This window comes from Ovis aries, chromosome 16, assembly GCF_016772045.2.
Source record: "Ovis aries strain OAR_USU_Benz2616 breed Rambouillet chromosome 16, ARS-UI_Ramb_v3.0, whole genome shotgun sequence".
Taxonomy (NCBI): domain Eukaryota; kingdom Metazoa; phylum Chordata; class Mammalia; order Artiodactyla; family Bovidae; genus Ovis; species Ovis aries.
Window position 1 is genome coordinate 65,439,046 of NC_056069.1, and position 27,943 is coordinate 65,466,988.

Genomic DNA, 27,943 nt, shown 5'->3' on the forward strand with positions numbered 1-27,943 from the left:
TATGGAAGCTTCAGTACAAAGAGGTTACAGTAGTTATATATGCTAGGAAAAAAAGCAGCATAGCCTAAAACCTTCATCCACCTTTTCCATTTACCTGAATTCCCATCCATTGGGACTTTTATTCCTTATTTTTCTAATCGAAATGAGACACTGGTTCTGCACTGTTAGTAGTAACACGCTCTGTTGAGCCTTTGTCTCACTGGGCTCTTCCTTACCCTCTTCATTCATTCATTCACTCACCAAACATTCAGTAAAGAGCCCTGATAATGCTGGGCTCCCACTGAACATCAGAGCTCCGGAGGGAAGCAGCAAAGAGCCCCAGCCTGGAGAAGCTCCCCGTGGGGAGAGACAAACGAGGAGGTGATTATAGTGATGAGCCCGCTGGCAGTCCTGAAGCAGGAGCAGGACTCTGGAAGGCAGATTTCAGGCCTGCCTGAGGGGAGAGAAGAGGCTTCTTGGAGCAATTTGTGAGCTGAATTCAGAGGACGGAGGCAGGTTTCTGATTGCCTTGCCCAGAGCACCCAGCACAAAGCAGACAGGGTCGCCACAGGAAACGGTAGTGAAAGTGAAAGTCGCTCAGTCCTGCCCAGCTCTTTATGACTCCATGGACTGAATTCTCCAGTCCAGAGTACTGGAGTGGGTAGCCTTTCCCTTCTTCAGTGGATCTTCCTGACCCAGGAATCAGCTGGGGTCTCCTGCATTGTAGGCGGATTCTTTACCAACTGAGCTCTCAGGTTTGAAACTAAATGACACTTTGTTTTAAAGAAAACTTTAATCCTGAAAATGTATGGGGATATGTTAGGAAAATAGTTTAGGCTAACAAATAGATATGAGATTGCTGATTTCACCAATTGGAGTAAATGTGACAACCTCCATAAGATTATAAAGCCATGTGTGCTTATAAGCTGAATCCTCAGGAGGATTAAAATCTACCTATAATGGCAACCCACTCCAGTGTTCTTGCCTGGAGAATCCCAGGGACAGGGAAGCCTGGTGGGCTGCCATCTATGGGGTCGCACAGTCGGACACAACTGAAGAGACTTTGCAGCAGCAGCAGCAGCATGTAAACAATGATGTGAATTTTCTTGTTAAAATTACATATACAGTGTGATAGACCATTGTGCCATGTATTAATAACGTTTTTAAATAAGGCATAATCTTGATGATGTTTTTTTAAAAGTAAAGCAAAGGGAAAAAAGTAAAGCCAAGAAAAAAATAGGTGAAAAAAATTAACTTGCAAGCCTATCCCCTGAAAGCAACAGTGATTATCTTCAGACCAGACACTAGAGGGCAGCAAAGGCTCGGACATTTATTGGGCTTCAGCGAAGAGTTGACTCATTGGAAAAGACTGATGCTGGGAGGGATTGGGGGCAGGAGGAGAAGGGGACGACAGAGGATGAGATGGCTGGATGGCATCACCGACTCGATGGCCATGAGTTTGAGTGAACTCCGGGAGTTGGTGGTGGACAAGGAAGCCTGGCGTGCTGCGATTCACGGGGTCGCAAAGGGTCGGACCCGACTGAGCGACTGGACTGAACTGAACTGAACTGAACTGAACTGAACTGAATGGAACTATGAAACAAGTGGAGAGTCGAAGAATTGATGCTTTTGAACTGTGGTGTTGGAGAAGACTCTTGAGAGTCCCTTAGACTGCAAGGAGATCCAACCAGTTCATCCTAAAGGAGATCAGTCCTGAATATTCATTGGAAGGACTGATGCCGAAGCTGAAACTCCAATACCTTGCCACCTGATGCAAAGAACTGACTCATTGGAAAAGAGCCTGAGGCTGGGAAAGATTGAAGGTGGAAGGAGAAGGGAATAACAGAGGATGACATACTTGGATGGCATCACTGACTCAATAGATATGAGTTTGAGCAAGCTCCAGGAGTTGGTGATGAACAGGGAGGCCTGGTGTGCTACAGTCCATGGGATCGCAAAGAGTCAAACACGACTGAGCAACTGAACTAACTGAATGGAACCGGATGTTCCCTGGTACATGTGTGTGTCGCAGGCCAGAGCTGTGGAAGGGTGACAGTTTTGTCTGAATAAAATGCAGTTTTCTTAACCTCGATCTAAAGAAGGAATGCACTTTGGCTGAACCAGGCCTATCAGAAGAGGGTAGGTGGTATCTTGGGATGAAGAGATGCCGGCTGGTTTCTTGAAGACGAGGATCCTACCTACAGAGTTTCTGTACACCGGGGTGCATACGGAGACTTCCTAAGTATTAGGTGGAAGAAAAACTAGGAAGGAGCGGGACTGAGCATATTTAATAGAATTCCAGGAGCAGGGGGAGATCAGTTCCCTCAAAAAAAAAAAAGAAAAGCTGGACCCACTGGAAGACTGTGTACAAATTCAAGGAGGGAGTCTTGGCTCCATGGTGCCGAGTTAACCTCCGAAAGCTGAAATTTCCCCAGCTGGAAACATAGCCAGATCCACCTGGAGTCTGAACACATAGTGTAGGGTTGTCACCAAGCCAAACCTGGGTCTGCTCACCTGCACAAAAAAGCCAATCGGCTGACACTGGGTTGTGCTGAAGGGAAGTACAGGGTTTATTACAGGGCACCAGGCAAGGAGTCCAAGCAGCTAGCACTTCAAAGACCTGAATTCTGATGGACTTCAGCACTTCAGTTCAGTTCAGTCACTCAGTTGTGTCCGACTCTTTGAGACCCTGTGGACTGCAGCACGCCAGGCCTCCCTGTTCATCACCAATTCCTGGAGTTTACTCAAACTCATATCCATTGAGTTGGTGATGCCATCCAACCATCTTATCCTCTGTCATCCCCTTCTCCTCCCACCTTCAATCTTTCCTTCCCAGCATCAGGGTCTTTTCCAATGAGTCAGCTCTTCGCATCAGGTGGACAAATATTGGAGTTTCAGCTTCAACATCAGTCCTTCCAATCAACACCCAGAACTGATCTCCTTTAGGATGGACTGGTTGAATCTCCTTGCAGTCCAAGGGACTCTCAAGAGTCTTCTCCAACACCACAGTTCAAAAGCATCAATTCTTTGGACTTCAGCAAAGCGTTTTTAAAAGCCAAGTGAGGGAGAGGGGCTCGCAGGAGCTGTGATCAGCTCGTGCACAATTCTGTGCTTGGCTGATGCAGACATAAAGGGGCCTTGTTGCAGGGGTTAATGGAATCAATCCTCAGGCGCCAGTAGGTCTGGGGGCTGAGTGCTCAGGGTCATCAGGTGGCTAATTTCTTCCATTTGGTGGTGGTTTCAGCATCTGTAAATCAACTCAGGGAGTGTGCCTCAGATGCTATTATCTAGGCACTTCAGAGAGGAGCCACAGCAGAGGGTGCGGGGGGAGGGTCTGTCCCAGGAAGGCCCCGTAGGGTCCTGCCCAGTTTCAGGATCATGAAATAAGACGTTCCTTGTCAGCTGTATGACAGGAACTGGAAAACAGTAAATCCCCAGCGAGCCACGCGGGCTTTTGCTATTAGTATGTGAGTTATGGTGCAGTCAGACCTCCCTGTTACAGCTGCAGAGATGGAGCCCGTCAGAGACTCCCAACAAGAAGCAATACCGAAGAGGAAAAGTGAAAATTTTTACATTACCTCCTGCTCGTCCCGCCTCTGTAGCTCAGCTTGCTCTTTACAAATTCTGGATCACGTAGGTCAGGTAGTCTCAGAAAGTGGGACTTACAATGCTAGGAATTGGAGCTTTTCTCACTCACCCTCGTCCTGCAATTTCCGGGCCCCTGCAAACCTGCTTAATCATGCCTGTCCGTGTCAAGGTCAGACATTCCCCTCCCCATCTTGACTGCTATTCCCGTGCGTGAAACCCCTTAATTTAAACCAGCATATAGCAGCTAGCGGTGCCCACTATTGTCTGTCTATAAAAACTCTGTAACCTCTTTGTTTGGGTCTCAGAGCTTGGAGTGTTAACACCTCTCCTGCCAGCGTAATTAACCTGAGTTCTCCAACTCTCTGAGTGTGGTGCCTGGTTTCTCGATTGCTGGTTTCTGCCAACAGTACTGCTCCCCAGCAAGAAAGAGCCCATGGCCACTGCTTTTGCGGCATGCCAGACATCGTGCTGAGAAACCTGGTTCTATAAAACCTCTGCTGCAATAAGAATGGAATGCACCTCGGTGGCCTGCTCCATCATAAGATCATTTGCCTTAACGTGCTTGAAATCCCATCTCAGAAAAGCCCAAACATCTTTCTCCGTGACTCCTTGAAGTCTCTAGCATATAGGACACACTCTTGGTGTCTTGAACTTGTCTTCTAGGATCTAACATTTGTAAGAAGCAACATCTCAATGATTCTACTGGGACTTTTATTGTGGAAAACACTGAGCGCACATAAGCTTAGGAAGAGGGCTTCCCAGGCAGGTGGCTCAGTGGCGAAGAATTCGCCTGTCGATGCAGGAGACTTGAGTTTGCTCCCTGGGCCAGGCAGATCTGGAGTAGAAACGGCAACCCACTCCAGTATTCTCGCCTGGAAAATTTCATAGACAGAGGAGCCTGGTAGGCTATACAGTCCATGGGATCACGGAGAGTCAGGCACGACTGAGCAAATGAACACACATTCGAGATTAGAAAGACTGGCATAATGGGTTCACGTGAGTTTCTTTAATCATCATGAAAAAAATACTCTTATTTTCCAATCCTGTTTCATCTCTTTATTCTCTTATTCTTTTTCTTTCTTTTCCTATATTGGAATGTTTCTAGAAAAATCCAAACTATCATCTACTTTTTTTTTTTTTTAATTTTAGTTTTTTATTTTTTAAATTTTAAAATCTTTAATTCTTACATGCATTCCCAAACATGAACCCCCCTCCCACCTCCCTCCCCTAAACTATCATCTACTTTTATCCTAAACACTTCAGGATGAGTCCATAACCAATCAATTTTTTTTTTCTTTTTTATTTATTCTGCCATTATTACAACAAACAAAACTGGCAATTCTTGCCCATGGTCATTTAATATCTGGTCTATATTCCAGGTTTTCTATGCTGCCTCAGAAATATTTTTTAAATTTATTTCTGGTATTGAAGAATAGTTGACTTAGAATGTTGTGTTAATTTCTACGGTACAGCTAAGTGACTCAGTTATACCTATATACATTCTTTTTTTATGTTCTTTTCCAGGATGCTTTACCCCAGGATACTGACTTTATTTTAGTTCCTATGCTATAAAGTAGGACCACTGTAGGTAGAATAGTTCGTATCTACTAATCCCAAACTCCAATCCATCTCTCCTATACCTCTCTCCCTCTTGGCAACCTCAAGTCTATGAGTCGGTTTCTCATAGACAGGTCCATTTGTGCCATATTTTAGATTCCACAAGTAAGCGGTATCATATGGCATTTGTCTTTCAAAAATATTTTTTAAATGTTGACTCCTTTGAATCAGGATCTGAACAAAGACCACATACTAATTTTAGGTGTTAAACCTCTAAGTCTTAAGTCTCACATCTGTATTGCCCGCCCCCGCCCCCACCTAGGTTCCATGTCATGAACTTATTGGAGAAGACAGATCAATTGGAAAATGTCCCATGGCATTGACTTGACATTGTCTAACTAGTTCCTCTGCTGAATTTCCTGTTAAATGAAAAGATCCAGAGGCTTGCTTAGATTCAGCTTAACTTTTTCCACAAGGCTGCTTCAGAGGAGGTACTGTGTATTTGTTTTGCATCATACCATAATGTCCTGTTACCCTGTTAGTGATATTATGATTGATAGTTGGTTCCTGGCTCACCACCAGCCTGATCCCTCCACTCTAGTCCCCATCAACCTGTCACCTGAGGGCTTTAGCATCTGTTAATGACCGTTGCCTAGACTCGTTCTTCCAATAGGTGTTTAAAAAAAATTTCCTCACTCTGATATTCCTTCTACTTTTATCTGCTGGTATTCATCTGTAAAGAAGAAAGTTCTGCCATCAACTATTGGTGAACTCTAAAATAAGGTTTGGGCTTCCCTGGTGGCTCAGACGGTGAAGAATCCACCTGCAATGCAGGAGACCTGGGTTCGATCCCTGGATTGGGAAGATCTCCTGGAGAAGGGAAAGGCTCCCCACTCCAGTATTCTTGCCTGGAGAATCCCCATGGACAGAGGAGCCTGGCGGGCTACAGTCCGCATGGTCACAAAAAGTTGGACAAGACTGAGTAACTAAGGGCAAAATAAGGTTTATACACAAAGTTATCCTACCAGGGGAAAGGGAAGGAGGGAAAAACTGGGAGATTGGAATTGACATATATATACCACTACTCTATGTAAAAATTGATAACCTAGTGTACAATGCAGGTGTCGACTAAAAATAATACACACACCCTCAAGACTGAGAGGTTTTATTTGGTGGGAGTGTTAGGACTTGAGTCCAGGAGACAGTAGCTCAGGTGACTCCAAGAGAGCTGACTCCGAGGAGGTGGCAGAGGGGCCAGACTATATATGATTTTTCAGCCAGGGGCAGGTAATCTGAATATGTGAAGATTACTGTTAATCAAGAGAAAACAAAATCTCCTACATGAAGAGATTTAGTGATCTTCTATGTATGGGAAGATGCAAGTATCTGGGCTTGCTGAAATCATTTCTTTCATAAGCCTCTAGCCATCTGGGGCCAATCCTGCTTTCTTTATTGTTCACATACTAATTCCTTGTATACTGTAAGAGATGGCAAATGTGGTGGATGGCTGCCTCTAAATATCCCCCAGTTTCTCAGCGCTTACCAGGGAGGAAAGTAGCTAATGGTTTCCAAATAGCTGGCTATGTTTCACCTGGGCTCATAAATTTGCATTTGGAAAAGGCTTGTTTACTGGCAAAGCATAAAGCAGAAAACATTTCATTTCACACAGGTAGCTCTTCTCCATCCTCTTTAATGACCCATATGGGCAAAGAATCTAAACAAGAGTAGATATATGTATACATACGGATATGTGTATAAATGATTCACTTTGCTGTACAGCAGAAACTAACACATCTGACATCAACTTTACTCCAATAAAAAATTTTAAATGATGAATTATACAGAAAAATCAAGATGACTGCGTCTTTTGTTTCATCAGGTTTTAGAATAGAGAGCTGGTTGCCTGGTCAGTGTTTTGCTTGTTGTTGTTTAGGCTATCTGTGAATTCATGACGTTTTATCTGCTTGATGTGCTCCAATCCGTTACAGTCATCTTTTGGATGTTTACCTTGTATTTTAGACTGGTGGTGTTACAGAGTCCAAGCTCGCGCGGCTCGCCACACAGTGGGCCGATGAAGCCGAGAGAGGAGATTTTGGGGCAAGGAAGAGACTTTAATCGGGGAGCCAGCAGCCTCATAAGATGGCAGGCTAGGGCCTCAAAATAACCGTCTTATTGGGACCTGGATGGCAGTTTGTTTCATAGGTCAGAAAGAAAGAAGCAAGGAGGAGCTGAAGTCAAAAGGCAGAAGGGAGAGGAAGACGCAGTGGGGAAGTAAAGTGAAAGGATCTTCGGTCTTGTAAAGCATCTCCAAGGGAACATCCAGCCTTCAGAAGGGTGTGTTATCCCTCCTTGAGCTGAACAAAGGCACTTAAGTCTACAGTCAAGCAGAGGGGCAGGGTCCCTCCAGGCAAGCCATTGAGTATAATAATAAATAATAATTTTTAAAAAGGCTTCCCTTGTGGCTCAGCAGGTAAAGAATCCACCTGTAATGTGGGAGACCTGGGTTAATTCCTGGGTTGGGAAGATCTCCTGGAGAAGGGAAAGGCTACCCACTCCAGTATTCTGGCCTGGAGAATTCCATGGATTGTATGGACATGACTGAGAGTGTGCTTATTATTCACAATAATAAAAGCCAGTCAAAGAAACAGTTTCCAACATAAAGTCAGCCCTAGCTTCCTCCCTGCCCCAGTGGGATACACTTCATGTTGATCTGTCTATCCTTTTGACCTGGAATACTCATGTTTGAAAATTTCTTGGCAGAAGAGGGTGTCCCAGGCTCACTCACCCTCTCCTGTCTCAGCCTTGGGGTCAGCCCTCTCTAAGGAGCCTGGTTCTGACAGGCGGTCTTGCTTACTGCTAGAGTCATGGATATTGGGGATTTTTCATTTGGGACATCTATGAAATCATATTCATTTTGATTTCAAAATCAACCAGGGGAACAAATCACAATTAAATTTACACTTACATGCCTTGAAATGTAAGTTTGATGCGTAAAGGGACTCACAGGGACTCCATCAATTGAACGAGTCAGCCTCCAGGAAAAACCTAATGGCAAGCATGTTTAAGCATGTTTTCTAAGTCTACCGATAGTATCCTACAGGGAGGGGAATTGGCCTGACCTCTTTACCAGGGAGGAGGTGTCGAATAAGATCAAGGCTTGTTATCCCACCACGCATCACTGCCTGTACCCCACATCTGCTGAAGTTGATCTGGAGAATGGGCTGCGGCTCCCCTGTTGATGGAGCCAAGGTTATAATTTTATTCTGTCAAACATTTGGAAATGTGTGGCCGGAGCATTCTGCCATATCCCTTGAGTTCATAATAACCTTTAAATGTGCTGGATACACAGACCCAGTGGGGAGCGGCAGGCAGCCGAGGTCCTGGTGGCTCCGCAGAGCAGGCTGCCTAAACAGTATATTTTAGCCAGACCAGAGCGAAGTCATCCCCAACGTCAGCTCTGGGCACTGGTGTAGATTCTGTGATGGTGGAATGGGATTTGGAGAGTAGACATGCCAGTCAATCCTAAAGGAAATTGACCCTGAATATTCATCAGAAGGACTGATGCTGAAGCTGAAGCTCTAATACTCATTGGAAAAGACCCTGAGGCTGGGACAGTTTGAGGGCAGGAAGAGAAGGGGGCAGCAGAGGATGAGATGGTTGGGTGGCATCACTGACTCAATGGACATGAGTCTGAACAAACTCTGGGAGACAGTGAAGGACAGGGAGGCCTGGCCTGCTGCAGTTCATGGGGTCACAAAGAGTCGAACACGATTAAGTGAGTGAACAACAACATCCCAGATTACCGAGGTTGTCAACTGCAACAAAGCTATCTGATCTGCACAGTTACTCATGCTCAGCCTGCTTGTGGGTCCTATTATCCCACTTATTTTAAGAGCAGGGTTTTTGTTCCTTTATCCTTCCCTTCCCTCACATAGGACTTTGCAAGTACAAGTCACAGACACAAGGGACTTAAATACATTAGACTTTTTGACCTTGTATTCCACTCACGTACCTGGAATATGTAATAGGATCATATAGGAAAGTATTTTTAAAAAATCAACTAAAATCTCTTAATAATAGAAACCAGAAAAGTTCATCTTGTCTACTGTTTCCTCCACCTCCGGTTCCTGCCGTGCAAGATGTGAATTCACTCCCGGGGTGGTGGCCGTTCTACAGGGCTGCACCACCTCCTGACCACGCATCACACCTCAAGTGATGCTGGAGACTTTCACAGTCAGGCCCCCGGGCCTCTGTGACACCAGGCAGACCCACAGGGATGCTGAGGCAGCACTGGGCTGGGGTCACACAAGGTCACATAAGGAAGGAAGTCTCACCCCAGGAGGACGGGGAATGAGAATTAAAAGATGCCTCCATGGTGAACTAAAGGTGATTCTGAGAGGCTGCTCCATGCTCCTCAGAGAGTCCTGGGCAAGGTCAAGCTCCAGTTGCCCTGAGGAGTGCCCTTGAGAATTCAGCCTTATATGGACTTCCCTGCTGCCCTCACTCGTCTGATGCCTTGCTCCTGATCCCTGGAATTACCTCCCAAATAAAGCAAGAGCATCCAAGTCCTTCCCCTTCATGGATCACTGCCTTGTCATGGAGAAGGGGCTTGTGTAACTGAAAGAGTCAATTCCTAGGTAGGTTGATAAGAAGTCCAGTGTCCCCGAGGAGGAGAGAGGGGTCTGAGGCTCTTGAGGAGGAGTTAGGGGTCTGGAATTCTCAAGGAAGAGAAAAGGACACCTTAGTCCTAGTCACAGAAAACTTTTTTTTTCTTTAATCCTGGAGCTGATGATAGCACAACAAAACAACTCAGCTTAAACTCTGCACTGAGGATTATCTAACAACAATGTATCCTGCTTGAGGTCAGTTTCTCCTTCTTGAAAACCTTCTGACCAATCCTGTTATCTTAAAATATATATTATGGTACTGGGTCTGCTAAGAACTTTCTATTGTTAGCTCTAATCCTGTCATCTTAAAATGTAAATTGTGGAGTGGGTCTAGTAAGACCTTTACAACCGTGAGACATCTTTTGATTTATTGTAATAACCAATTGAAAAAGTAACTCCCTTTAAGACTGGCGAGTGTGGGGGCACTCTCCGCCTCCTTCTGACATCTGTGTTCGAAGCTTTCTCTGTCCCTTTTTCACTTTAATGAAACTCTGCTACACAAAAGCTCTTGAGTGATCAAACCTGGTCCCTGGTCCCGAAGCTAACTCTTCTTCGGAGATCACAAATCTGACATCGTTCACCATAAGCTATCATAAGTCAATAAGGTAAGAGTTATGCCATGAATGGCCACCCAAGACGGATGGGTCACAGTGGAGACCCTGACAAAACGTGGGCCACTGGAGGAGGGGGTGGCAAACCCCTCCAGTATTTTGGCTGTGAGAACCCCACGAACAGTATAAAAAAACAAAAGGATATGATACTGAAATATGAGTCCTCCCAGGTCGGAAGGTGTCTGATGTGCTCCTGGGGAAGATGGGAGGGCAATTCAGTGGACATGAACTTGAGCAAACTGCCTGAGATGGTTAGGGGCAGAGAGGCCTGGCGTGCTGCATCCATGGGGTCACAGAGTTGGACACGAACAACAACAGGTCCAAGTCCCTTGCCCCAGGCTCACCTTTGGAAGGAACCCAAGCCAGTATGCCAACTGTAGTGCTCTACTGAATCACCAAGTATCTGTGGAGTGAGCCCCTACTCTGTGCCAGACTGACCATTAGGGAGGGTGAATGTGAGGCAGCGCCCTCTACAGCTGTCAGTCAAGTACAGAAGAGATCCCAGGGGAAGCGGAAGCTAACTGATACACCTCCACATAGCTGCACAAAAGGATTTTTCAACAAAACGATTTCGGTCTCAGTTTTAGCTGAGTTCTCAAGACAACTGGTATCAACTGCTCCCATTTCACAAAATGTGCTACCAGATCACCTACGCAAGGCTGTGACGGCTCCTGACCATTAGCTGACCTCCCGTGTCCCATCTTTAAAAGAGGTTTGAGAGGTTGAGGGAGGTACTTGATTAGAAGAGCTTTCTCTCTCTCTCTCTCTCTCCTGGTGATTTTATGAGGACCCCTGCCTGGGGCTTCCAAGGGGGGCGCTGGTGGTAAAGAACTCACATGCCAAAGCTGGAGACACAGAGAAAGGAGGGCTCCATCCCTGGGTGGGGAAAATCCAAAACACAGAAGCAATATTGTAACAGATTCAATAAAAACTTTTAAAAATGGTCCGCATCCAAAAACAACAACTAAAACAAAAAGTCAGTTCAGTTCAGTCGCTCAGTCATGTCCGATTGGTTTCAAAAAAAACAACTAAAAAAACAAAATCAGTTCAGTTCAGTTCAGTCGCTCAGTCATGTCCAACTCTTTTCGACCCCATGAATTGCAGCAGGCCAGGCTGCCCTGTCCATCACCAACTCCTGGAGTTCACTCAAATTCACGTCCATCCAAGAAATGATCTTCCTAACATTGGAGTCCTCTGTACTTAAAAGCTTCCCAGCTGGCACAGTGGTAAAGAAGCCACCTGACAACGCAGGAGACACTAGAGATGCAGGTTTGATCCCTGGGTCAGGAGAATCTCCCTGGAGGAGGAAATGGCAACTCACTCCAGTATTCTTGCCTGGAAAATCCGATGGACAGAGGAGCCTGGCGGTCTACAGTCCATGGGGTCATAAAGAGTCGGACACGACGGAGCTCACATACGCTGCCTAGGGAAGGGTAAGAATGCGGTTTCCAGAAAGTTTTAAACTACAGGTGCGCCTCTGTGTTTCTATTGGGCGGCGCTGCTCCGACCTTCTTGAATCACTTGTCATTTCACATCGATGTCTTTGTCACCACGCTGTCATATCCCAGCGGACAGTCCGCTTGGTTCAGGGCTCATCCCAGGCGCCGGCACACAGGAGGTGCAAGGTCATCAGTTGCCCAACCAACATGGTCTCAGGAAGGGACAGACTGCACTCAGAAAGGTGAGCAGGTAGGAAAGTGCGGATCTGGGAGGCACCTCCCCGCCCCAGGCCCCAGCAGCGGCAAGAGCAGATTGGGCTCCCCATTGTCCCAATCAGGAACTGGGGGGCGGAGTTGCCAGGGGCATGGGGGCGGGTCGGCCCCGCCCTAGCCCCGCCCTTCCCAGACTCGCGCGGCGCGGCCGCCGTTTCCAGGCAACAGCACAACCCGGGCGCCTGGCAGCCTGAGGCGGGAGGGCTGCACCCAGGCCCACGACGGGCGGACAGAGCTCGGCTGCCAAATGGAGGACGACGAGGAGGAGATCACGGCCGCCGCGCTGCGGGGCAAGCCCCGGCCGCTGCCCATCTCGGCGCTGTCTGCCTTCAGCTACGTCCCTCCGCGGCGCCAGGATCCCAAGGAGCACAGCTACTACTACCGCCAGGGCTGGGTGAGCCGGGGTGGGATGGGGGGGAGGGGGCGGGGTGGGATTGTGGGGAGGGGGCGGGGTAGGATGGGGGGAGGGGGCGGGGTAGGATGGGGGGAGGGGCGGGGTGCTTGAGGGCCGGGACGGAGGACTGGATGCTGCTGGGGGCTGCGGGGATCAAGGACGGGGCTGCATTGAGGGGAGGGGGCGGGAGGGCTGATGAGGGCGGGACTGCAAGTCCAGGGAGGTAACCCTTGTTGGGGGAGAATAGGGGCGGGGTTACACTGCCTGGGTGGAACAAAGGGGCGTGTTTGGGGCGGGGCTGCACTTCCAGGGAACGAGATGGGGGTGGTGTTTCACTGAGGGGGCTGGTCCTGGGGGAGCTTCTGCCCAATCGGGAAGGAGTCTGGGGGAGGGGACTCAGAGGGAGAAGAAACGGGGTGAGACAACACAGAGACATTACTTTGCTGATCCAAGTCCGTCTAGTCAAGGCTATGGTTTTTCCAGTGGTCATGTATGGATCTGAGAGTTGGACCATACAGAAAGCTGAGCGCCGAAGAATCGATGCTTTTGAACTGTGGTGTTGGAGAAGACTCTTGAGAGTCCCTTGGACTGCAAGGAGATCCAACCAGTCCATCCTAAAGGAAGTCAGTCCTGAATATTGATTGGAAGGACTGATGCTGAAGCTGAAGCTCCAATACTATGGCCACCTGGTATGAAGAACTGATTCATTGGAAAAGACTCTGATGCTGGGAAGGATTGAAGGCAGGAGGAGAAGGGGCTGACAGAGGATGAGATGGTTGGATGGCATCACCGACTTGATGGACGTGAGTTTGAGCAAGCTCCGGGAGTTGGTGATGGACAGGGAGGCCTGGCGTTCTGCAGACTATGGGGTCGCAAAGACTCGGACATGACTGATGGACTGAACTGCACACTGCGAAGGAGGGTGCTGGGGGCGGGATTACACTGCTGGCAAGGGTTTCTGGGGACATGGATGCAGGGCGGGGTGGGGCTGCAATGTCAGGTTAGGAGTCTAGGGATGCGGCTACACAAAAAGGCTGGGGTGGGCTTGAGCAGCACAGCCTGTAAGAGGTTCGAGGTGGGGATGGGGGTGTCAGGGTCACAGGGGTGGGAGGGTAGTAGAGAGGCCTTTCCCTGGGGTTCTTAGACCCCAGAGAACCCCGGCTAAGACCACCAGAGTAAGGCGGACCCCCGCTCCCCGACACCAGGGGCGGAGCCGGCGGGGGGCGGTGCGCTGTGGATGGGGGATGGGGGTGGGTTCAGTTGTTCAGTCGTGGCCGACTCTTTGCAGCCCTCTGGCTTCCCCGTCCATCACCAACTCCTGGAGCTTGTTCAAACTCATGTCCATCCAACCATCTCATCCTCTGTCATACCCTTTTCCTGCCTTCAATCTTTCCCAGCATTAGGGTCTTTTCCAATGAGTCCGTTCTTCCCATCAGGTGGCCAAAGTATTGGAACTTCAGCTTCAGCATCAGTCCTTCCAATGAATATTCAAGACTGATTTCCTTTGGGATGGACTGATTGGATCTCCTTGCAGTCCAAGGGACTCTCAAGAGTCTTCTTCAACACCACAGTTCAAAAGCATCAGTTTTTTGGTGCTCAGCTTTCTTCACAGTCCAACTCTCACATCCATACATGACTACTGGAAAAACCATAGCTCTGACTAGACCGACCTTTGTTGGCAAAGTAATGTCTCTGCTTTTTGGCACCCCACTCCAGTACTCTTGCCTGGAAAATCCCATGGGTGGAGGAGCCTGGTGGGCTGCAGTCCATGGGGTTGCACAGAGTCGGACACGACTGAAGCGACTTAGCAACAGCAGCAGCAGGTTAGTCATAGCTTTTCTTCCAAGGAGCAAGCATCTTAATTTCAAGGCTGCAGTCACCATCTGCAGTGATTTTGGAACCCAAGAAAATAAACTCTCTCATTGTTTCCATTGTTCCCCATCTGTTTGCCATGAAGTAGGGGTGAGGGAAGGAGCACGTACACCTGGAAGAGGAGTTGGGGGGGAACTGGGCCTGCGGGGGTGGGGTAGGCCAGACGCTCAGCCAGTGCTCCCAGCCTTTTGGGGGTGGGTTAGGGCTGAGTGCTCTCTGGGAAAGCGAGGGTAGTCGCCAGGTCCCGACTGCTTCTACTGGAGCAGCAAGCTAACTGGGTGCCCAGGATCTGGAGGAAGGTTGGGAGCTGGGGTCCACCGCTGGACGAGGCTCCCTCTGGGGTCTGACTGGAGCAGGCTTGGCTGACTCGGTTTATTCTTCCTGAATTCACCAGTCAGACACGGGGCTCCACCTTTCTGGGGCCAAATCAACCAAGCAGCAGAGAGATGCCCAAGTGACCAGACCAAGTCTCCATGCCTGGAAGGAGATCAAAAGTGAGCAAGAAACGTTGTTCAAATACACCGCGCCACCTGCTTTAAGAAAGCTTTATTAAAACACAGTCGCAAGCTCCTGTGTTTAGTATTGTCAGTGGCAACCTCGAAGAGTTGAGTAGCTACAACCAAGACAGGGGGACAGGCAAAGTCTAAAATGGTGATTGTCTGTCCCTTTACAGAAAACACTTCCAACATCTGCTCTGACGTCTTACTGCCCCGGAAAGGTAGGGATGGGCCTTAGAAAAAGTAATGCAAATAGATTGTAAGGGGAAAAAACCACGAAAAACTCAGTATTGTTGATCACTGGGTCATAGGCAAATTCAAGTCCTGAAGCCTTTAGTGTCATAGGAAAAAAAAAAATGACCCAGGAGAAAGGTTAACACTAAATAAAAGGCCTTCAAGGCTGCAAGAACCACAAAAGACATTTCAAAGTCCATTCGCAAGCCAACTCCCAGTGGTAATGAAGTCCTTGTGTGAAGTGGTATTTAATCAGCTGCAAGACTTCAGAAGCTGATCCTCTGACCTTGAGAGCATTTGGACTAAAGAGGATGAAGTGTGTATCACAGGTTTGCTGGGGGACCCAGCTGCCCCTAAATTCTTTGTAAATAATTCCAAGCTCCAGTCAAAGCTGACAAGAAACATTGAGAAACTAGCTCTTCAGTCAATCTCTGGGTGTCACCTTCACAGGTTAGTTCCTTAGGAGCTCAGGAGTCCTGGGTGAAAATACTGTGTGTGTGTGTGTGTGTGTCTGTGTCTGTGTGTGTGTTAGTCATTCAGTCGTGTTGACTCTTTGTGACCCCAGGGACTGTAGCCCTCCAGGCTCGTCTGTCCATGGGATTCTCCAGGCGAGAGTACTGGAGTGGGTTGCCATGCCCTCCTCCAGGGGATCTTCCTGACCCAGGGATTGAACCCAGCTCTCCCACATTGCAGGCAGGTTCTTCACCATCTGAGCCACCAGGGAAAGTGAAGTCGCTCAGCCATGCCCGACTCTTTGCGACCCCATGGAAAGTAGCCTGCACCAAGCTCCTCCGTCCATGGGATTTTCCAGGCAAGAGTACTGGAGTGGGTTGCCATTTCCTTCTCCAGGGAATCTTCCCGACCCAGGGATTGAACCCAGGTCTCCCTCATTGTAGACAGACGCTTTACCGTCTGAGCCACCAGGGAAGAGTTGGGTAAACTACTGACTCTGTGTTAATTAGCTCAAGTCACAGAGCAACCACTGAGTCACACCTTGCCTGTCTCTGAATCAGAGATCAAACAGAGCCAACTGCGTGGAGCTCTTATGATAATTAATTTAACTAGGGGGTAGAAAGTGGCACATGGTAAGCCCAGTGTGAGCAGACCTCTTCTTATTATTATCATTTTTATTTGTTCATCTTAGTGATGATTAGAGTTTCCTTTCACTGAAGGCTGGGTCTCGGGGCCTGTCTTTATCCCCCACCCTTGTTCACAGTTGGAAATTAACACAGGTGAGGCAGGTAGTCTGAGTGTTGATTTATCAATCTGTTGGTTCCTAAATTCTAAGGCATCTCCCCTGTGGGAGCTCAAAGTCAAATCTCTCATAATAGCGCACTTATTCAAAGCCCGTGGCTCAGGTGGTAAAGAATCTGCCTGCCCTGCAGGAGACCCGGGTTCGATCCCTGGGTTGGGAAGATCTCCTGGAGAAGGAAATAGCCACCTACTCCAGTACTGCCTGGAGAATGCCACAGACAGAGGAGCCTAGCGGACTACAGACCATGGAATAGCAGAGAGTCTGGTACAGGTGAGCCACTGACACTTAGACTTTCAATGCCGTGGATCTTAAGACAAATCTGTCCTCTAAAGCTGCCAGCAAAAATGCTCTCAGTTCCTGTCTCGCTCCCGAAGGGGCCGCCAGCAGTGTGTGCTTTTCCCATAGGTTCGGTTCAATGGTATTTAAAAATGACTTTTCTTCTTCTTCTGCCTCAGCCACATTTCAGCCTCTGAAATGCAAAGGCTAAGTCAGAGGAGAATGACCTTTCATGAAGGTTTTGATTAAATTTTTCAAAGTCTAAGAGCTGCATTGAGAAAAAAAATAAACTTAGGCAGTGTTAGAATATGCTTTCTGTCATGCTAATGTGAATTGTGGATAGCTCTGTTGTGAGCGAAGCTTTGCTCAAAAGCCCTGTCTCAGCTTTGGTGGGATTAGCCAACTTTCCTTGTTGGTTTGTGGCAGAGACACAGAGGCAAGGGGTTGAATGTTTCTTTGCCTTCCTGATACTGAATTTCCCTTTGCCAAGTGAGGCCAACAACTTGGTAAAAAAGATGATGGGTTTGACCTTGCAGAGGTGCAAAGGGGTATCTCTGAAGGGCCTGTGCCAGCATCCAGGATGCAGGAAGTATTCAGTCTCAGCTCCACGAGCCCCTCCTGAGTGGAGGAGCCGTTAGGCACCACACACGCCTGCCACACCTCGGCCACACCTAGTTCTGTTGCTGGCCCGCGTTTAGGATCTAGACAGGTTTCTCTCTCTTATCCAGTGGACTCTCGCACCCACACTCTGTCCAGTCTTAGGGTGTATTAGCCAAATGCAGGTATGCCCCCTGCGAGACTTATTTCCGTTCCCACTCCTGCCTGATTTTCTCCTTGGCATCTACTACTGTCTAACCTACTAAATATTTTCCTTAGTTTTCCTGTTGGGCTTTTTTTTTCTCTCTCCTATTAATAGGAGGGCAGGGACTTATTCATATGCTTCCTGTGTCCTCAACAATTGAAAGAATGCCCATGATCTCACAGTTGGTGTGTCATAAATACCTGCTGATGAATCGGTAAGGATGAATAAACGGATGCAGATTTTTTAAAACAAAGTGACAAGTCACCAATTGACAAGCTTAGCCTCTTAGACTAAACAGAGGTTTCCTTTTGGATTATCTGCTGTTTGGGATAATGACCTTGCTCTTGTCCTAGAGGGACCAAAATTGGGAGTGGACTGTGGTTGCCTCTCTCTGCCTGGGCTGGCTGCACTTGCTCTGCTCAGTGATCTGTCCCTGAAAACTTAAGGCCCGGAGGGGTGGGGCTGAGTGTCTTCCTCCAGCTTAGGAAGGGGCAGGTCACCAAGAAACGAGGATGGAGTGAGCTGAGGGGTCATGTGTGTTCTTCTAGTGGAAGTCCTCCTGGAAGGAAACACCAGGAGCGGGGAAGAAGCGTTCCCAACAGTCATGACCGCCACGTGAACACATGGTGAAGGCCTTTCTGTGTGTTTATGACTGTGATCATGTGCGTCAAACTTCTTAAACTACTAACATGTTCGCACATGATCACACAACTATGTGTATATACTTGCAGCACACTCTTTTCATTTAACACTACATGTCAGACTCTTTCAAAATCATCCCCTTTTAAGAAGTACAACAATCAAATAATACATGAAAAGTATTAGTCACTCAGTTGTGTCTTGACTATTTGTGACTCCATGGACTGTAGGGGGCTCCTCTGTCTATAGGGTTTTCCAGGAAAGAATACCAGAGGGGGTGCCATTTCCTTCTTCAGCAGGTCTCTCTGACCTAGAGATTGAACCTGGGTCTCAAGGGCTCCAAAATCACTGCAGATAGTGATTGCAGCCATGAAATTAAAAGACGCTTAGTCCTTGGAAGGAAAGTTATGACCAACCTAGATAGCATATTCAAAAGCAGAGACATTACTTTGCCAACAAAGGTCCATCTAGTCAAGGCTATGGTTTTCCCAGTGGTCATGTATGGATGTAAGAGTTGGACTGTGAAGAAAGCTGAGCACTGAAGAATTGATGCTTTTGAACTGTGGTGTTGCAGAAGACTCTTGAGAGTCCCTTGGACTGCAAAGAGATCCAACCAGTCCATTCTAAAAAAGATCAGTCCTGGGTATTCTTTGGAAGGAATGATGTTGAAGCTGAAGCTCCAATACTTTGGTCACCTCATGCGAAGAGTTGACTCATTGGAAAAGACTCTGATGCTGGGAGGGATTGGGGGCAGGAGGAGAAGGGGATGACAGAGGATGAGATAGCTGGATGGCATCATTGACTTGATGGAAGTGAGTTTGAGTGAACTCTGGGAGTTGGTGATGGACATGGAGGCCTGGCGTGTTGCAATTCATGGGGTTGCAAAGAATCGGACACGACTGAGCAACTGAACTGAACTCCTGCATTACAGGCAAACAGCACTTTCCCCAATATATTAAGCCTCTTAGGCACATGTAAGATTAGACTCAGGTTTCAGCCCACATGGATGGCTTTTTCTTCCAGGATGTGAATTGCTGCGGACAGGGGGTGGGGGGATGAATGGGGAGCTGATATCAGTGGAAGACAGAAGGCAACTGGCGCCACTCTTGTTAAACTGACAAAATATTCAGATTATTTGGAAAGTTATGAAAATTTCCCCAACTTGGGATCTAAACTCACCAAAGAGGAAACAGTCTTTGCCAGGAACCAAAGAGATAGTTGAGTATTGTTCTTTTAAAAATGTTAGGGTGGTGTCCTTGATGAGCTCCAGTTCTTCTGAGATATAGAATTTTGAACAATATTAAAATTAATGAAAACAACCTCCTTAAGCTTCATCCCAAGGAGAAGTGCTGAAAGTATCAGAAGGAAAAATGAATCTCTTAAGAATCAAAGAAAACTACTTTCGGTCACCTTGGGAATTTTCAGTTTTGAAAGTAGGTCACACAGCTCTGGGTAGGCAGGCAGTCCTGAAAGCCTGCAGGTGACAGGTAGCAGGGCCATGGCCCGTGAGGAAAGGAGATGAATGTAGTCCCGTCATAACCTTCTTAGTCAAGGTGGGCTGGGATGTGCTGCGCATGCAAATGGACTCCAAACCCTGGGAGTCTTAACTACTGATGTCAAAGCCTGATCATACTGACAAAGGGGGATTTTAGCATTTCTTCTGGACTCTGCATTCATTTAAAAGCCTGAAATTGCCATGATGGGCGTACTATACCACAGAAATGATCAAATGTTACAAAACTGGGTCTTTTTTCCCCAGGGAACAGGTTGTTAACACAAGCCCACCACTGGCCTTAAACATATAAGCATAATGAAATATAGCCCAACACGTATGTTTCAGCCCTGGGCAGCTCTTCTGAATGTAGTGACTTGGAAAACTGGGCTTCTCCATTTTAGTTGCTCCATTATTGCCAAGGCCTGGGGATCTTTATGGCTTTGTAGTCCTTCCTTGGATCCTTTAATTTGCTGGCCTTTGAGCAAGGTGAGAATTGATGTTTTCAAACTGTGGTGCTGGAGAAGACTCTTGAGAGTCCCTTGGGCAGCACAAAGATCAAACCAGTCACTCCTAAAGAAACTCAAGCTTGAATATTGATTGGAAGGACTGATGCTGAGGCTCCAATACTTTGTCCACCTGATATAAAGAGATAACTCATTGGGAAAGCCCCTGATGCTGGGAAACATTGGGGGCAGGAGGATAAAGTGATGACAACAGAGGATGGGATGGTTGGATGGCATCACTGACTCAATGCACATGAGTTTGAGCAAACTCTGGGTGATAGTGAAGGACAGGGAAGCCTGGTGTGCTGCATGGGATTGCAAAGAGTCAGAACAACAACAAAGATCAGGGTGGGAGAGTGTGGAGGCCTGCAGCAGAGTTTCTTGGGGACTAGGCCTAGAAGGTGATGTCCACTGATTTCACCCTCATTCCCTGGCCAGAGCTGTATCCCACCTGCCCTGGATAATTATGATGGGAACTGGAAATTGCAGTCTTCTATTTGTGCTGGAAGAAAAAAGGTGTTTGGTGGGCACTCAGTAGTACCCTTGACACAGTGGAAAAATGTTTGCTTCCTTTGTTTTGTTTCTTCTTTGCAGAGTTGATCTGGTTTAAAGTTTCAATGGAGAGTGTATTTACATTCAGAATGGTCTGAAAGGGAGGAGAAGATAAAGGACTTGGACCTCAGTTTGCTCAGAATCTTACCCCAACTATTTGTGTGAGAATTTGTGTAACTTTTGGGAGGAGGAGAGCTTCCAAGATTGGGAGGAGGCATTGGGCATAATAAAACCCACAGCGCTAGAGGAGATGGCCCCTAGGATCCCTGCTGCTCACCTCCTCTCTGGCCTAGGTTCTCCGGGTACAGAAGGGGACACCTGTGGCCACCCCCAGCTGCTCCTGATCCTAGGGAAATAGGTCATTCAGTTGCACTGTAGGTTCTCCCTGAAACACACCTATTTCATGGGTCAGCTGGCCCGGAGGGATTCCAGTGACGATGAGACATTTAGATTATGACCAAGAGCCCAGACTGTATTACTGTATAAATGGAGGTGACGGACTTTAAAGTTACTGTCTCTGCCTGCCTTTGGGCTTCTACTGGGGCTGGCCTGTAGCTCTGAACCCTAAAGGGAATGGTCCACATTGCAGTAGCTCCCTTATAGAAGGCGGGCATGCTTATTTGGAGAATCTGCCTCCCACCATCCCAGCAGAGTGAGTGGCAGGCATCCTTGAGCTTCTGATGTATTTCTGCAGGGCCCACTGGCCTGGGGATTATTAAAACAAAAAAAAAAAATTGCTGCAAGATGTCCTTAATCTCTTTAGGCTAGAAGAGAGCACCCAGCCAACCCCACCAGCTTCTGCACACATCCTACTCATTGATGTTAAAGACAACTGAGATTTTGGGCTTCCCTGGAAGTCCAGTGATTGACTCCACACTTCTAATGCAGGGGGGTGTGGGTTTGATCCCTGGTTGGGCAATGAAGATCTAACATGCCATGCTGTGTGGCCAAAAAAAAAAAAAAAAAAAAAAAAAGAGCCTATAAAAAAAGATGCTGAGGTTTCTTTATCATTTCCTAAAGGTTTTTAAAGTTTGAATTTTATGTGATAAGCAGTTGTCTGATTTTATATGGTCAGAGTGGTGGGTATTCTCTTTGTGGTGTTTCCCCTTTTGCTTTTATGCCTAGGAGGCCCCTTATGGCTTTTCTTTTCAACTATTTCACTAATCCATCCTGAGTTTACTTTTGCCTGTAGTGTGATATGAAGACCTAAGTTTCATTTTCTTTTTTCCCCAAGCAGCTAGCCAATGTTCATGGCACGAAAATCTGAATAATGTATCACCTCTCCATCGATTTGGGTCTTTGGCTTTCTTTATCTGTGTGAGTACAAGGTTGGACTTCCCTCGTGGTCCAGTGGTTAAGACTCTGTGTTTCCAATGCAGGGGGCAGGGGTTCAGCCCCTGGTCAGGGAAATAAGATCCCATATGCCACTTAACATGGTCATGTATGGATGTGAGAGTAGGACTATAAGGAAAGCTGAGCGCTGAAGAATTGATGCTTTTAAATTCTGGTGTTGGAGAAGACTCTTGGGAGTCCCTTGAACTATAAGGAGATCCAACTGATCCATCCTAAAGGAAATCAGTCCTGAATATTCATTGGAAGGACTGATGCATTCTGCAGTCCGTGGGGTTGCAAAGAGTCAGACGTGACTTAGCAACCAAACAACAACAAAGAGCAGGGTGGGAGAGTGTGGAGGCCTGCAACAGAGTTTCTTGGGGACTAGGCCTAGAAGGTGGTGTCCACTGATTTCACCCTCATTCCCTGGCCAGAGCTGTACCCCACCTGCCCTGGATAATTATGATGCTGAAGCTGAAACTCCAATACTTTGGCTACCTGCCACGAAGAACTGACTCATTGGAAAAGACCCTGATGCTGGGAGAGATTGAAGGCAGGAGGAGAAGGGGACGATAGAGGATGAGATGGCTGGATGGTATCACTGACTCGATGGACGTGAGTTTGAGCAAGCTCCGGGAGTTGGGGATGGACAGGGAAGCCTGGCGTGCTGCAGTCCATGGGGTCTCAATCGGACACAACTGAGTGACTGAACTGAACTGCGTACAAGGTTGCCTTCAGGAGGCTGTAGGTTGCCTTCAGGAAGGGTGAAAGTCAGGGCCGGCCAAACCAGGGCATGCACAGACCCAGCAGGTGAGTGCAAGAGACAAGGCAGTGCCGAGAAGAAGCTCCTGCAAGGCGACCTCATTCCATGCCCTCTGGGGAGGAGAAGCCACCAGGAGAAGCCACAGCTCCCCCTCTAGCACGTGGAGTGACTCAGAATGCAGGCAGGTCAGCATTCCAGCATCACTGAATCAGTGTCTTATACATGGTGCCTCTGAAACTTTGAAGAACCTGAGAATAATGTTTCTAAAAGATAGCCTTGTTTTTGTGCTGCTGCTGCTGCTGCTGCTGCTGCTGCTGCTAAGTCCCTTCAGTTGTGTTTTCTTGACTAGATGGTTAATGGTGTTGCAGGGAAGAGCCAAAATGGCTCCATGTTGAAACTGTGTTGACTTGCTCTCTGTTGCTTCTGTTATTATAATAACTCATAGTGGCCTGCCTCAGAGGGCCCTGCCCCTCTGCCTGACTATTGAAAAAAAGTGCCTTTGTTCAGGACCCCATCCACCTGTGGATGACAGAAAGGAAGAAATTGGCCCCCCTCTTCCTGAGGCCATTCTAGAGACAGTTGTAAGATTAATGGCCTTTTTACTTTGTCACCTCCCCCAACCCCCACCCTCCAATCTCTCTTCTATAAAAGAACCTGGCATCTCGACCCTGATGAGATGGTTATTTTAAGATGTTAGTTTGCCATCTCCTTGGTCAGCTGACTAACTTGATGGCTCAACACCCCATCTCTTGGGTTCACTGGCCTATCGTGCTTTGAGCAGAGCAAGCCTAGGCTCCGTAGCACTGGTACCAGGACAGCAGCCACGTCTGGGTTATCTTCAGACCTTCCTGAGCAGGAGCGGATGGATGATGTGTGAAGGACGATGATGTGTGAAGGCATTTCAAGGCTGGGCTGAAGCTATGTCACACTCTAGCCATTTCCACTTTTGCTGGAAGCCCTGAGTTCCTGCACTGAGTCTGAGGGATGTGATTTCCACCAGATGGTGCACACATCATGCATCCTTTTCACTGTGACCTTCTACCTCCATGTCCTGCAGTTGGAGGGGGTCATTCTAGCATGAATACTAGAATGAATACTAGACTTTTTCCCCCTAGAATACTAGGGAAAAAAAATAAGCAGGCTAAGGTTCCAGACCCTGTGATCCCAATGCCAGTGAGATGGCCCATCTGAGTTCACTGCTGGAGGATTGAAGGCAGGTGGTTTTTGTAGTTATTAAGTCACTAAGTCATGTCTGATTCTTTGACCCCATGGACTGCAGCACGCCAGGCTTTCCTGTCCTTCACCATCTCCTGGAGTTTGCTCAAACTCATCTCCACTGAGTCGGTGATGCCATCCAACCATCCCATCCTCTGTAATCCCCTTCTCCTCCCATGTTCAATCTTTCCCAGCATCAGGGTCTTTTCCCATGAGTCAGTTCTTTGCATCAGGTGGCCAAAGTATTGGAGTTTCAACTTTAGCATCAGTCTTTCCAATGAATATTCAGGGTTGATTTCCTTTAGGATTGACTGGTTTGATCTCCTTACTTTCCAAGGGACTCTCAGGAGTCTTATCCAGCACCACAATTCGAAAGCATCAATTCTTCAGTGCTCAGCCTTCTTTATGGTCCAACTCTCACATCTGTACATGACTACTGCAAACACCATAGCTTTGACTATACAGACCTTTGTCAGCACTTGGCTGGAGGAACATAAATGACAGGCCTGACTTACAAGGTGGAAATTAGAGATCTGGCTGACACATGGATTTCTTCTTTTGCTGCTGCTAAGTTGCTTCAGTCGTGTCCGACTCTGTGTGACCCCATAGACGGGGGCCCACCAGGCTTCGCCATCCCTGGGATTCTCCAGGCAAGAACACTGGAGTGGGTTGCCATTTCTTTCTCCAGTGCGTGAAAAGTGAAAAGTGAAAAGTGAAAGTGAAGTCGCTCAGTCATGACTGACTCTTCGGGACCCCGTGGACTGCAGCCTACCAGGCTCCTCCATCCATGGAATTTTCCAGGCAGTTTTATTTTTGTAGCAAGAAAACTTGGGGATTAAAATTACGGAGATGTTACAGATGGTAGCTCTGTTAACAGGATCATTTTCTAACACATCAGAGCTCTATGTGTGTTTTATACGTATGTTTGCTATATGTATAAAGTAGATGAATAATTTACATGTATATATAATGTATGCCAAATATATATATGTTCATACATATATGAATTACAGCTTTTATAGCTGCTGTATATGATTAAAATATTTCTGTCTCTCTGAAGAAGGAGAACATCTCTTTGGATATATTGTCCTAGTATTCAGAGATTGTTTGCTTTTCAAAGTTGTACAAGCCTATTAGAGAAAATTTGAGAAATTCAGGAGAAGCAGAAATGAAGGAGAAAACACAGATATCAAACAGATTATTATTATTTTAAGGTTTGAGCTCCAGGATGGAGTCAGGGAGAGTGAGGAGCCTCTTCTGGGAAGAAGGGGGTCTGTAACAAGTGGAGAAAAATTGCCCCTGGAAACATCTTTACTCTGTTGGGGCCTCTTGGGAACCAGAGGCCTGGCCTCCCTGCTCTCGTCTCTGCCCACACGATGACCATCTCTACACGTTTGTTGCCGTGAGGAGTCTCTATACGTTATCTCTACTCTCCATCAGGGAGAGTTCAAGCCTTTCAAGCCCCCTGAAACTTCCACGACTCAGCCCCTGAATAAACCCATGGCTTGCTTTCTCTTTTTATTCCCAGACTGGAATCATTTCCCTGTATGACTGTGTTTTTAAGAGGGATCCAGGTTATAATCAGAAGTTACACCGAGATGACAGAGAACACGCCAAAAGCCTTGGACTCCACATTAATGAAGAGGTAATAGCAAGAGGGTATCACCGGGTGTGAACAGATTTCCTGTGTGCGTGTTTACCATTGTGTCCAGTCGGCTGCACGAAACTCTCCCGTCTTCCTGTGCCGGGAAGAGACGACTGAGCTGAGGTCACTGTCACTCGGTTCTGCCCTTTAAACTGTTCATTTTTGTGACTGTTGTTTAGTCCTGTGAAAGTGAAAGTGTGAGTCGCTCAGTCGTGTCCGACTCTTTGTGACCACATGGACTGTAGCCTGCCAGGCTCCTCTGTCCATGGAATTCACCATTCACTGGAGTGGATTGCCATTCCCTTCTCCAGGGGATCTTCCCAAACCAGGGATCAAACCTGGGTTTCCTGTATTGCAGACAGATTCTTTATGACCAGGGAAGCCTAGCCCAGTCCTATAGAATTTAACAATTCCACGACAGCAAAACTCAGAAGTTCTTTCTGACAGATAAACAGGTCTTTGCTGAACCTCTGAGGCCTGGTATCAGGGTTTCAGGGGCCTTGGCCTTCCGGGAATGAAAGCACACAGGCAAAACAGATTATTTCTTGAGTTACTGGGTCACTGTATGCACCATATATGGTTCAGTTCCTCTGTTTATCTGAATAGTTTTCTGGAAGGAGCTAACAAGGGTGGGTGGTAACCAACCAAGAGAACCAGACTTCCAGGGTGAGAAGGTCAGGCTCACAGCAGATGCCTGGGGTGGAGGAAGGAGGAGGAGGCTGTTCATCCCCTAGGCAGGGTCAGGACCATCTGCCTACTGGGTTAGACCCCACTTCCACACTAGAACATTGTCTCCATAAAATCTGACGTGAGGACAGTATGTTTATTAAAATTCATGTGCTGCACTAATATCATCATCTTTGTACAATACACAGAAATCAGCATGTAAGAGCTTCTGGTGGGACTGCTTTTTGATCAGAGGATTTTTGCCTGCCCCCATTAATGTTTTAGAATGTCGCCATGTCAGTTTCCATGAAACTTGTAATTGACGTGGAGTTGGGTGATGGAAGTGCTAAGAGGTATCGCTGCTTAAGTCACAGACATGAACAGTTTTGGTGCTGTGTTGCTGTTATTAAGTGGCTAAGTCGTGCCCCACTCTTTGTGACCTCCATGGACAGCACTTCCCTGTCCTTCACTGTCTCCCAGAGCTTGCTCAAACTCATGTCGGTCAAGTCGGTGCTGCTGTCCAACCACCTCATTCTCTGGTGCCCCCTTTTAAGGGGATGCGGACAATGAAAGGGATGAGGAGGTCTGGGGATGTGATGGGGGCTGGGGAGATGTGTGTCTGGGAGAAGGAAGGAGGGGAACAGAGGACTCGCGGGAGGAGCAGCAGGGAGAAGGGAAGAGAGGGAGGAACGCGATCCCCAAGGCAGTGGGTACCTGGCGCCCCCTGCAAGATCCTGGACTGTCCTCTGAACGTCTTGAGGACAGTGGTGGCCCGGAGCAGAGGGGACAGAATCTGACCTGGTTGAAGAGCACCCCCCACCCCACCCCGGCGTCAGTGTGGTCTTAAACCGGCTCCGTCGGGGCTGTGATGGTTCATTTGCTGGTTTCTTCTGCCCCGAGAAGCCCGGTGGAGGGGGGAGGCGGGTGTGGGACACGCAGGCAGGGACAGGTGAGAACGCTCTACTTCTCCTACAGGAGCGCGAGCGGCCGGTGGGGGTGCTGTCGTCTTCGGTCTATGGGCGGCGCATCCACCAGCCCGTGGAGCCTCTGAACCGCGACCACGGCCGCGCGGGCCACGTGAAGGCCGACTTCTACCGGAAGAACGACATCACCAGTATCAAGGCGCCCGGCTTCGGGCACATCTCTCCCGCCTGAGCTCCTTCCATGGCCCGAAGGGCGCACGGGAGAGAGTGGTGGCACGGGCGGGGCAGGAGGGAGGGCAGCGCTGGGGACGCTCGGAGGGCCTCCTGGGGCCGGCGGGCGCCCATGATGCGCCCTGGATCCGCGCTGGGTCGCGGGGAAGGACCAAGGACCACGCAGGGATGCTTGCCTGTGTGTTTCCTGGGCGACCAGCCTGGCCAAAGGCCTGCGATTCTTAGGATGGACAGCTGGTAGGACATTTTTCCACTGGAACCGATTTCAAGAGGAAATGATGCTGGAGACTGATCCACTGTGGGAATCTGAATAAAATGAAAACTTTGTTCCTCCTTGACCGCGGTTGGTTTTGCTTTCTGTTCGCTCCTCTGAAGGTTTGCGCGTCTCCTTGGCGGAGGCGCTCATAGCAATGGTGCGCAGGTGTTTTTCTTACCGGTTATGGGAACTGCTACCGTCTGATGGCACAAATAACACTTAATGGGAGATACAATAAAATTGCCTTTTGGCACAATTAGACTCTAGATTCCACAAGCG

The 27,943-nt window shown here is 47.9% G+C and overlaps 1 protein-coding gene across 1 annotated transcript; it reads left to right on the top strand.

Annotated features, from left to right (window-relative positions):
* Positions 1 to 12,283: 12,283 nt before the first annotated feature.
* On the top strand, positions 12,284 to 27,746 carry CFAP90 (cilia and flagella associated protein 90). Its single transcript, XM_015101347.3, has 3 exons — positions 12,284 to 12,508; positions 25,472 to 25,588; positions 27,230 to 27,746. The coding sequence occupies exons 1-3, from the start codon at positions 12,362 to 12,364 to the stop codon at positions 27,407 to 27,409; spliced, it is 444 nt and encodes a 147-aa protein (XP_014956833.2). The 5' UTR covers positions 12,284 to 12,361; the 3' UTR covers positions 27,410 to 27,746.
* Positions 27,747 to 27,943: the final 197 nt, after the last annotated feature.

Coding starts and splice junctions, on each gene's coding strand:
- CFAP90 (XM_015101347.3), top strand. CDS start 12,362: ATGGAGGACGACGAGGAGGAGATCACGGCCGCCGCGCTGCGGGGCAAG. Junction 12,509..25,471: donor ACTACTACCGCCAGGGCTGG/GTGAGCCGGGGT, acceptor TTTTATTCCCAG/ACTGGAATCATTTCCCTGTA. Junction 25,589..27,229: donor GACTCCACATTAATGAAGAG/GTAATAGCAAGA, acceptor CTTCTCCTACAG/GAGCGCGAGCGGCCGGTGGG.